Here is an 11,556-nt window from a genome sequence, read left to right as displayed (position 1 = left end):
GCAGCCTACTTTGGATCCTCCCTCCCCCACTCAGATATGCGCTTTCAAAAATAAAAACAATAGGTCATCTCTGGTTGCAACATCTTTGATTAAAGTGTATATACCGCTTACAGATTGTTTACAACATAGCAACTGAATGGTTACAAAGGTGTTTTCATACTTAAGAAGCAAGGACACACCTGGAAACAACTAGAGTGGTTACAAGACAGGCAGTATCCGTGAGCAGCGGCCGCCACTCCCTCAGCACCCCCTCCTGCCCTGTCCTGGATGTCCTGCCCTCCCACACGCTCCTCCTCCACCCCACAGGATGTTGGCTTGCACTGGGTCTAAACGTGGAGCCGATCAGGTTTCTAGCAAAAAAAAATCAAATGCGTGTGAACACAGGATTAGTTGTTTAAAAAAAAAAAAAAAGGCAAAAGGCCATTAGGCAAGACATTCTGGACTGCTGGTGTAATCCTGGTCGGGGGAGAGCAGAACAACGCCACCACGTGGCCTCAGTGCCCTCCCCAGCAAGGACTTTCAATCTGCCCCAGGAAACCTCTGGGCACCCAAGGAAAGCTGGTGGCCGGTTCTCAGACCTCAGCGCCCACACACTGGGGCCGCCTCCTCTCACCTGTTCTCCTGCTCTATATGGCTTCATGCATCCCCGCCCCCCAGATTCTGGAAGAAGAATGCAGAGAAACTGGCCCTTACAGAGGCCCTGCTGTTCTACGCTAGCTCAACACAACTATGAGACAAGAAAGGGGACAGAACAAGTGAGCAAAAGTTGTCACAACGGCAGTGGATGCTTTGAATACTGGATGGTGTCCAGGGCAGCCCCGATGTCATAGTTCTTGGTCTGCAGGAGCCTGGTGAGCCAGCCGCCCTCGTCCGAGAACCCCATGGACAGCATCTGGGAGAGGGACTCGATCAGCCGGGGGTCCGCTTCTGCCAGAGAGAGGGGACAAATGCCATGAGGGACTCTCTGGGCACGTCCTGTCCAGCCAGCAAGCACCCTGTGCCTGTGGGGCCAGCCCTCCCACAGGTGCTCTGACCTTCAGAGCGACGCCCCAGGCCCAGGTTGACCAGCTTTTCCCATGAAGGGCCAGAGAGTAAATATTTTCAGCGGCTCCGAGAGGCTACATGGTCCCTCACAACCGCGCAGTTCTGCTGTTCCAGACACTGTGCCAGCACAACTTCTACTCTGGACACTGACATTTTAATTCTCCCAGTCTTCACATCTTGATTTTTTTCCAACCATTATAAAAACGAAAACCTCATTCCTGGCTCCTAAGCCATAGCTTGCACACAAACACTGGGGGCCCAGCCAGCTTTTCCCTGGTTTACTGTTTCCAACACTGTTGTCTTGAGACCATAAAAAACCAGACACAGCATGGGGTCAGCTGCCTCTCCCCGTCGTGCCCTCAGGGCCGTGTGCTTATCCGTGCGCTGGGGGCGTACAGTCCCCAGGGGCCCCACCACAGCTCCACAGCTCGTCCTGCCCGGCTCCTACAGGGGCTCTGAGGTCCGAGGTCGACATTTTCCTCGGGGAAACTGAAGGTGGACTCTGAATCCACCTCTAGGGGTGGCGGTGCCCGAGCCCTGAAATCCCACTGCCGCCTTCGTGACTCTGGGTCTGCAGGCTAAAGGGAAGTGGGAAGCTCTGCAAGGGAAAGGCAGACGTAACTGCCTGAAATCACTCGCCTGGGGGCAGATGTGGGTACACCGCAGCCTCCTTCAGCCCTGTGGGCCCCTCCTGGGACGAGTCTAGGGAGGCTGGCCCTTCAGACTCGGGCATCTGTAGAGACTGGAGTTCACCTGTAGACGGGTCCACTTCTTTTGAAGATAGGTGAGTCCAGTCCTCGTCTCCTCCTGAACAGTTATCAGACTCCATCTGCTCCTGGAACAGAAGCAGCCATGTGCTCTCGAGGACCCGCCCGCAGACCCGGTTCCTGGGAGGGGCAGGTGTGGACACTGGCAAGGAAAGTTCTAGCAGAGGGTTCACATACTGAACTGTGACAGAAAGGCCGTCAGCCAGCCATGGACGTGCCCGGCAGTGGCTGTGGCCGGGGCCCCAAGAGGCGCTGGGCGGCTGCGGCCTCTGGGAGGGGATGGGGCCCGAAGGGTGGGGTGGGGGGCTTGCCTCAGGCTGCGCCGGCTCCAGAACTATCTTGTCCATCTGGTCCGCCAGAGACTGAGCGGCACCCTCCGTGTCCCCGTCCGGTTTGTTGGGGTCAGAAGAGCAGCTGCTGGGCTGCGAGCCACACTTGTCCTCGGCGCTGGAGCCGCCCGGAGAGACGGGCGTGAGGCGACTTCTCTTCCCTCCGTGTTCCACGTCAATGTCCACCTCGATGCCTAAAGAGGACGAGGAGGAAACAAAAACCCGTGAGGCTTTGGGGGGTCTCCTGGACGTGACTCAGCGTGTGGGGCGCCGGGGGCTTACAGAGCCCTTCCGCATTCTATCCACCTGAGCGGCAGGGGTCAGGACAGGGGTGTCCGCTACACTCCAGAGTCCCACAGCCAGAGCAGAACCCGGCAAATGGATGGTCATCTCTGATCGTCAGGATCCCAAGGACTGACTGCTCCAATATTCTGGCTTCTAGAAAAACTCATGCTGACTTGTCCACCTTTCTCGTCTTCCAACTTAAGGAAACCTGAATCTCCGCTAACATCAGAGGTCAGCTTTGGAGTCAGAAAACCCATAGAGACCTTGTGTGCTCTGTGCGGGCAGCAGCTGTGTGGCAGGCAGGGCCATGCCCGAGGAACAGGGAGCCCACCACGGCGCTGAGGACCACACCAAACGTCACACTTGTGTGTGGGGCCCTGTGATGTGAAAAACACACATAGTAAATGCCGGAATCCTGCTTAGCTTTGTGAGGCTGGAAGCACAGGCCAGCAAGTCACCTCTGGTCTCTCACAAGGACATGTGCTCACAGGAGAGGGAGGGGTAGAAGGGAGGGAGAGAGAGCGAAAGCAACAAGCAGGAAGGGACAGAGACAGAGGTGGACAGAGGATCTGAATGAAGCAGGCTCTGCACTGACAGCAGTGAGCCTGATGTGGGGCTTAAATTCATGAACCATGAGATCATGACTCGAGCCCAAGTCAAAACACTTAACCGACCGAACTAGCCAGGTGCCCTGATGTTTATTTTTGAGTGACAGCGTGAGTGGGGGAGACAGAGAAACAGAGCCCGGTGTGGGGCTTGATCTCACAAACCATGAGATCACTTGAGTCACACACTTAATTGACTGAGGCACCCTGGGGCCCTGCTGTGTTTCTAATTTCTCAGAGGACTAGAGGACTGCATGCCCTCGCTTCGAGTCAGCGCCTCCAGGCTGGCGCGAGGACTCCCTGTCCCCCACCACACAGCCTGGCCGCTCCCCAAAGCTTTCGTTCCACAAGCTCTGATGGCTGCTCACTCTAGATCCACACTTACCTCCCCTGCCCCTGTCCTTTTAAAAACCTTTGGTGACAACATACAGTGTTTATGTGAACACCACTATACACATATTGATCTCTGCCAGCCCAAATTACGGACTTCTTTCCTTGTACGTTTTTTAACAGCATTAACGAGGCTCACTTTTCGCATTTGCTGACTCTCCCCATATTCTGCCAATAGCTCTAAGGAATTTTCTACCTGGGTTAAGTACCGCTGCTGCAAGTCCAGTTTTTCCCTGGAGACCGTCCTTCGGCACCACCCCCGGCTCTCCCCGGCCCAGAGGCCCGGCCCCTAAGCTGCCCCTGCCGCTCCTCTCCAGCGCATGTTGGGTCCCGTTTCTCAGCACCTTCATTCTGTGCTTCTGTCCTCATTTTGTTGGGTTGGGGGAAGGGTTCAAGCCAAGGGAAGATGAAGAGTTTGCATACCTGAGAGCGACTTTGTTCCGCCCTCACATTTGACAAGCAGCTGGGGGCTGCTTTCTAGGTTGAAAAATCATTTCAGCTCAGACTTCTGGAGTCGCTGGTTGTTCCTTGGTCTCCCAGCTTCCAGGGCTGGCTCTCTGAACTCTCACGGTTTTACAGTAACCTGGAGCATTTCCAGAGCCTCCCTTTTATCCAAAGGGTTCTGAGACTGGGCAATAAGCTCTGGTGTGGGGTCTATTTTGATCATCATCCAAGACATCTGGGTCCCTTTTAATCCAGAAGTTAATGTCCTTAGTGCTGGGATGGTCTTACATGCTTTGTTGGTTTCCTTCCTTCAGATTTGTCTATTCTCTTCCTGGCATTTCTGTTATTCATCCTATACTGGGCCTCCAGGATCAATCCTCAAATCTTCTCGCCTCTTCCCTCTTCTCATCTCTATTTGTTTTGCTTTTGGCATATTTCCTTAAGATGACCTTAAAATCTAAGCCTTCTTTTGAAGCCTTCATTCTGTTATTTTTCTTGATTGTAACAACATTTCTTTTAATGTTTATTTTTGAGACAGGAGCATGAGCAGGGGAAGGACAGAGACACTAAAAATTTTTTTAGTCTTTGTTTTTGAGAGAGCACAAGCAGGAGAGGGGGACACTACACTGAAGCAGGTTCCAGGCTCTGAGCTATCAGCAGAGCCTGATGCGGGGCTCAAACCCACAAACCAGGAGATCATGACCTGAGCCGAAGCCGGACGCTTAACCGACTGAGCCACCCAGATGCTCCAATTCTAACATTCTTATCTGTTCTTATCTTGGAGCGCCTGAGTGGCTTGGTTTTTGGCTCAGGTGATCTCGTGGTTTGGTTCGGAAACTCGAGCTCTCTGCTGTCAGGGTGGAGCCTGCCTCGGATCTTCACTCCCTCTCTCTGTCTCTTCCTTGGTTACAAGTCTCTCAAAAATAAACACTGTAATTTTTAAAAATCTGTTCTTAATCTGTTGACATTTTTATGGTATCCTGTTCTTTTTTCAAAGACAGAAATACTTTTTTGTATCTCACTGATGATAACATTCTTTTCCCTGTAAAGTCCTTCCCCAAGTTCCTTCTTGTCCATGTGCAGAGATTTTCCCAGATGGTCGGTGGTCCCTGGCAGTCTGATCCTGGTGAGGCACTCTCCCTGGGGCCAGGGCCAGCGTTTACTTCCCTCTGCAGGGTGAGGGAGTGTCTGGCCAGCCCTCAGGATCCTAGGCGGCAGAGCCGTGGGCCTCTGCTCCCTACATTCGGCCTTCCCTGAGCAGGGATGCCCCAGCCCATGCCACACCCACTGCTTGTTCACACTGCCCAATTCCAGGCTGGGTACACAGGACAAGGTAAGATGCCAGTGTCCTAAGGCTGAAGCTTCCCTGGGTCAAATGCTCCAGCAATTAAACATCAGATCATGTGTGTGGGTTGGCAAGGGCCACCAACTGGCTGATCAGCCAGGAACTTCTATGTGATCCTGGAACAATGGTCTTTAAACCGCCCCCTTGCTCCTTGGCCTTTGCTGGATCCTGAGTAGCCCTCTCTCTTCCTTCTCACCAGCGTTCCTGTGCAGGCACGTGGGCTTCTGATGCCTCCAGTGTCATTACCACCCTCCATCCATGTCGCACCTTCCAAAGGTGTCCCCTTGCCATGCTGTTTCATCCCTTTACTTTGGTAGAGTTTGAGGAGCAAACAGAGAAAACCAGACTTAGCTACCAGTACCCCGCACCTGCAATATTTAAGTTGTTTTTCTCCTATCCTCCGACATTTCATCATGAAAGGTTCCAACAAACAGAACAGTTTGGAGAAACTGTACAATGAACACCCACATACCCTCACTTTTCTCTGTGCATAAAAGATGGGGCTTCTGTCAACGAACCAGAGCAATTACGGAACCCAAGTTCTCCACCTGATGATAACCTGAGACTCAAGGGCTTACAGTCTGTACCACAGTCCGTGCCCTGCTTCCCCCGAAGCCGCCGCGTGGGACAGTGTCTCCTCAAGTCCCGGAAGTCAGGGACCGCAGACCCGGGCCGGGCAGTCCCAGGACTCAGTGGTGGACCTGCTCAGCCCGTTCTCCTGGCACCTACCAGAAAAGGCCTTGAGCCACTGAGTCACTGCACATAGACCGCCCTCTGGGAGGGGTTACCAGGCTGGGGCCCCTGCTCAGGGAAAGTCCCTTCTGGGCTGTGGGCAGCATGAGTCACCCTAGCCATCAGTCACTCATAAGAAAGGAAAATACCCCCAACACCAGAGCTTAATCAATTCCTCAAGTGGCTCTCCGGGACTGCAACTACTCAAAAGCACGTCTCAAACCTTCCTTGTTTGTAGAGCTCTGGGCTCCTCCCTACTTGTAGAAAGCAACTCCCGACCTGAAAAGGGCCTTTACCTTTATCCCAAAACACCTCTGTGTGCTGCTAAAATCATTCCCAGGTGTCTTAAGTGTCCGTGACCCAGGTCAAGGTCTGAAACATGACACAAGCGCAGATGGGTCTCTGGTTGGGCAGCAAGTAGGACCCAGAGTGACCTGGGTCGCCTTCACAACACAGACCCCAGGCCCCACCCAAGACCTGGGACTCTACACTGTTCCAAGTCCCCTACTTGGACCCAGTGTGACCCAGACTTGGCTTCAGGACTTCCCAGCTTGCCTTGTTTGTTCCTTTTAGTGAAGGACTTTGTTCTTCAGAGTCATTTTAGGAACGTTTCCATACAACAGAGTCTATACCCAAAAAACCAATGTTGGGGACCCTGATGCTCAGTCAGGCTAGACAACCACTGCCCATTTACTGTCTTCCAGAGAAGCTTCCAGCACCCGTACACCCCAGCCCACTGGGCCCGTCTCAAACTACGCAGTGTCTTCACGCTTCCACACGTGCCTTAAGTGAGTGGCAGCTGCAGTTAGGACCAGCTTCTCTCGTGCTCTTGTCTGCTCCCGAAGGAGGAGCTCGCCCTGCTTCTGCCCCGCTCAAGCGCCTGCAGCTCCAGCACGCGGTACGCAGTGAGGCGCACGCGCGCCAGCACCACCAGAGCGTCACCACTGCGCAGAGCCGCGTCCTGTGCCAAAGGCGCAAAGCTGGCCGCTCTCCTGCTGGAGGCCCCCCTTCTGCCGGCCTCCTTTCAAACACCGGACAGGACAGGACTCCTCAACCGGCCGCGTGGGCACTTCCTGCCACTGGCGGTCACAAAGCAGAGCACTTCTAGTCAGAAATCATGGAGCCAGTATAATCTTGTCACCTGCGTAGTGGGCTGTCACTGCCACGAAGCCCAGCCCCGCAGCACCCACGTCAAGACCAGTAGATGCAGAAAGTACTAAGGCCTCGGGCCAGGGGCACCTGGGTGCAGCACATGGCAAAGGTCACGGTGAGCCAACAGATGCTCCCCAGTGTCAAGGGCACAGCAGTTATCACTCCACTACAGTGTGTCCCAGGGCAAGCCGCCAGACAGCCACCCACTAATTCTAGAAATGCCACTATCAAAGGACAAAGGCAGCCACTTACCCAGAGGGCTGAGGGCAGCTGCCACACTCTCCCCTACATTCTTAAGGAAATTCACGCTGGGATCTTCCGATGGGCCAGAAGCTTCGGTTTTCAAAAAACAAAAACAAGAATGTTTAATTCAAAGCATGTTTCTCAGTGATTTGAACACCTGTTACATCCTATTTCCTTCATCACGGGTCCCCTCCGTCCCCAGGCACCTTGTCCTGGCAGCCCTCCCTCGCACTCTCCCACTCTGGGCCCCTTTGTGACCCTGGTTGCTTGGAAACCCATGGGGGACTCAGTACACACAGCAGAAAATGTGGACCACGTTCTAGCTCAAACCACATCAAAATCAAACATCCCCACCTTCGTTCCAAAGGATGAGGTAAATCAAAGAACAATAAGTTAATAAAATCCGAATAAAACCAGAATCCAAAATTCATAAGTGAACTCTGTGTTTAAAAAGACTTGAGGGGCGCCTGGGTGGCGAAGCCTCCGGCTTCGGCTCAGGTCAGATCTCACGTTCGTGGGTTCGAGCCCCGAGTCGGGCTCTGTGCTGACTAGCTCAGAGCCTGGAGCCTGCTTCCGATTCTGTATCTCCCTCTCTCTCTGACCCTCCCCCTTTCATGCTCTGTCTCTGTATCAAAAAAAAAATAAAAATATTTAAAAATAATAATAATAATAATAAAAATAAAAAGACTTGAGTGGGATCGGGGCCCCTGGGTGGCTCAGTCAGGTAGGTGTTTGACTTCTGGTTTTGGGTCAGGTCATGAACTCATGATTCATGGGCTCAAGCCCCATGTCAGAAGCTTACTTGGGATTCTCTCTCCCTCCCTCCCTCCCCCTCCCTCTGTCTGCCCCTCCCCCACTCGTGCTGTCTGTTTCTTTCAAAATATATAAACTTTAAATAAATAAAACCCTCGTGCAGATTTGGCCAATTTTGCCACAGACAACACAAAAGCAGCGGCGGGCACCTCACAGAGACGCAGGAGCTCACTGGACCCCCTGCCTGTGGGTGAGAGGCCACCGGGGAAGGGAAGCATCGTGAGGCAGAAGTGGGGGGAGGTTACAGCTAGATTCCGTGCAGGTGAGTTAGTGGCCTTGTGAAATGAAGATGCCCTGCTTTGCAGGGATTTCTGAGGATCAAACCCTGCGAACGGCTGCAGGCCCAGCAGGGACTCTTCAGAAGCCAGCAGCCGAGAGCCTCACCTGACTCTGCCGAGGGGCCAGGGCGGGCATCCCCCGCTCGAGGGGGACGTGGGCTCCAGTTCCCCAGTGGGCCCATCTCCCAGCCAGGCCACCCAAAGTGCCCGTGTTTCAGCTTCCGGAGCCAGCGGCTGTGCGAGAAGCCCTGAGGAGGAGCAAGCAGAGGGGCAGCGCGACACCAGGTCAGGGACTCCCTCCGCCCCAGGCCCACCCCAGAGCACGGAGAAGCCCAGCTCACCTCGGAGAAGGGCCCAAAGGTGGTGGGGAAGACGAGCTTGCTGTGCTCCCTATGCAAGCCCTTCCCCTCGCAGGCGGCACACAGGTCGTAGTCCGGGCAGACGCTGCACTTGTAGCGGGTCCCCACCACTGGCCCATTGCAGCCATCACAGATCACGTTGGGGTGCACCATGCCGCGGGGAGCTTCCTGAGCACACGGGGGGCGGTGGTCCCGCCGGCACTCCTTCTTCTCTGCAGGAAAGGCAGAGAGCCAGGAGGTTGGACCCCGGAAGAGTCCCCTTCGTCATCACCATGGGGCTCTCAGTAGGCCCCCTGCCCTGCTATCCAGACAGAGTCCCTGGGGAGCTCAGTTGTTCAGGTGACAGTAGCAAAGGGACCAGAGGAGCTGCCAGGAGTTTCCCCCTCCCTGTGCTGGTTACCCAGGGAAGCAGCAGCAGGGAGCGGTATCTGCAGTTTGGCCTTGCCCGACATTACAATACACCCCACAGTGCCCCCAAAGCTGCCCCAGCCGGGGCACTTGGTCCGGGCATAATCAAGAGTGAACCCAGAGATCCTCAGGCCCCACTCCGAATGGTGGACACAGACTCCCTTCTCAGGACAAGCAGTGATGATTAAGTCTCGGTTTCAACCCACAGGTTCCTTCCCCCTCCCACTCTAAGGGGATTTCTCAAGAACCTCAAGCTGGTCTAACTCAGCAAGAAGCACCCAGCTTCAGACCTTTACCTTTAATGTAAATACGGAAGATGTCATCCTTCACATAAGACATTGCCATGGTCAGCTCCTCGTCGCTGGAAAAGGCAACCAAGTCTCCATCCTCATCTAGATTGTTTAAGAGACAGTGTATGAGACCCAGGGCTTTTCAGCCCACACCAACTGCTCAGAGGGGCTGAGGCCAACTTCAAAGGGGCACCTGTGTGAGCCAGGGGCCAGCAGGGCTGAGGCCAGAGCACAGACTGCCCATTTACTCTGCCACTGCCTGGAAGATAAGCACCCCGACATGGACCCTGGCCACCCACAGTTGACAGAGCATGTGTGCACAGGGACAGCTGGCCACCTGCTGCTCGACTTTAAGCCAGCTGCCCGTAAACAGGTGCAGCCTTGGGTCCACACCCAACCAGGCTCAGACCCATCTTCAACTGCAGGAGACTTGCCCCTGTGGGGCCCAGCCCTTCTGAAGGCCTTGGGCCTCCTGTGGCTTAGGTCTGCCTACTTCCTGCTCCAACGAAGTTAAAAGTATCTGTACATACTCTGGATGTCCAGACTTAGATTTAGGCAATGGTGTTGAAGTCCCACTACACAGGCCAAACCACACAGTACATTACACCACGCAGACTGGCCCAGGTCTGCGGGCCAGCAGATGCAACATCCACCACAAGAACAGGGTCAGCATCAAACGATGATTAACGACCCAAGTATCCATCAACTAATGAATGGATAAAACAGGATGTGGCATGTCCATTAAAACGAAAGGCTATTTACCACAAAAAGGAATTAAGTACCGATCTATGCTACTGCACAGGTAAACCCTGAAAATGTTATGCCAAGAAGCCAGTCACAAAAGAACACAGGGTTGTCAGATTCCATGTACACATTTATGTGACATGTCCAGAATAAGGACAGCCGTACAAAAGCAGATTAGTGGTTGCTCAGGGGTGAGGTGGATGGGAAGAGGGCCGAACGGTGCACTTCCTTTATAACGCGGTGAAAAGGTTCTGAAACTGATACTTGTACTAGTCACTCAAACTGTGCATGTTAAATGGGTGAATTATACGGTAAGTGAATTGTGGCTCTATAAAGACGTCACAAAAGAAAACAATCCAGAAGCGGGCCTGGCCGGCTGGCAGCACTCCTAAGGGAGGTCCGGGCGCTGCCCCTCCCCGGGGGCCGGCCTTGGCTGCCCGCCTCCCTCCGAGACACAACCACTTCCCCACCCCACCCCCCAGCAGCCACCAGTCACACCAGCGCAGGAAGAAACTGAGCTGATTCCTGGGCTTCTGTCCCTCCGCCGACGCTTCTAAAGAATGTTTTGCTTTTGGCCTTCTGTCCACTGTCAGGGGACACCGTGCGCACTTGCCGGCCAGGCCGCCCAGGCCCGAACCCCCGCACCCCCGCGCTCGTCCGCCCGCCTCACTACTGCCCCCGGCCGGCCTTTCCCGGGGCCTCGCTGAACCCCCACCGGGCCCTAGTCAGCCCAGATTCGGCAGCCACAGGATGTCAGCGTAACCTGAGTGCCCTCCGGGAGCCGGCTAGGACGCCCCCACGCGCCCTTGCCAAGATCTGCGACGTCACGGCGGGGGGAGGGGCGGCGCCCTGCGCCCCCGGGCCTGAGACCCGCCGAGAGAGCCTGGCAGTACCCGGCCCAGAAGGGCGCCCGAGGCCGACGTGACGCCCACCCAAACAGTGGTCAGAGCAAACCCCCCCAGACTCCACCAGGCCGAAGGAGAAGGCCAGCCACCCCGCCCCGCACGACAGGCCTGCGCCACGGCCCCGCACAGCTGCCTGAGGGCTCCCGGCCGGCTCACCGCGGTAATGCGTCTGGAAGCCTCCGGGCCGCAGCGCGGGAAACAGGGCGGCCACCCGGCTCAACAGCCGTTCGCAGGGCCCGGGCCCAGCCGCGGCCACCGTCTCGGCCTCGGCCTCCGCCTCGGGCTCTGGGCTGAAGCAGAAGCTGAAACGGCGGATCTCACGGGCCGCGTCCTCCTTGCCCAGAAGGTAGGCCTTCACAGTGAGCGACGCCATAACTACCAGTCGACGAGCAGGAGGCGAGCTGGACAGCAGCGGCAACGGAC

At 55.3% G+C, this 11,556-nt stretch overlaps 1 protein-coding gene across 3 annotated transcripts in view; it reads right to left on the bottom strand.

Moving 5' to 3' along the window:
* Positions 1 to 69: 69 nt before the first annotated feature.
* SQSTM1 (sequestosome 1) overlaps positions 70 to 11,556 on the bottom strand; it is a 25,122-nt gene continuing 13,635 nt past the window's right edge. The window contains exons 1-8 of one of the 3 annotated variants that reach the window (XM_029941654.1): positions 11,290 to 11,550; positions 9,491 to 9,586; positions 8,769 to 8,998; positions 8,534 to 8,675; positions 7,346 to 7,426; positions 2,123 to 2,334; positions 1,684 to 1,879; positions 70 to 927 (exon numbers count right to left, since the gene is read on the bottom strand). In XM_029941654.1, coding sequence (XP_029797514.1) covers positions 770 to 927; positions 1,684 to 1,879; positions 2,123 to 2,334; positions 7,346 to 7,426; positions 8,534 to 8,675; positions 8,769 to 8,998; positions 9,491 to 9,586; positions 11,290 to 11,506 — 1,332 coding nt within the window. In that variant the 5' untranslated portion in view covers positions 11,507 to 11,550 and the 3' untranslated portion in view covers positions 70 to 769. Of the gene's footprint in view, positions 928 to 1,683; positions 1,880 to 2,122; positions 2,335 to 7,345; positions 7,427 to 8,533; positions 8,676 to 8,768; positions 8,999 to 9,490; positions 9,587 to 11,289; positions 11,551 to 11,556 lie in introns of those variants that run through there. The other 2 variants (XM_029941656.1, XM_029941655.1) reach the window with 2 other exon arrangements.

The sequence above is a fragment of the Suricata suricatta genome, chromosome 6 (assembly GCF_006229205.1).
Source record: "Suricata suricatta isolate VVHF042 chromosome 6, meerkat_22Aug2017_6uvM2_HiC, whole genome shotgun sequence".
Lineage (NCBI taxonomy): Eukaryota > Metazoa > Chordata > Mammalia > Carnivora > Herpestidae > Suricata > Suricata suricatta.
Note: the sequence above shows the minus strand (reverse complement) of the source record. Positions and strands in the feature narration are given on the sequence as shown.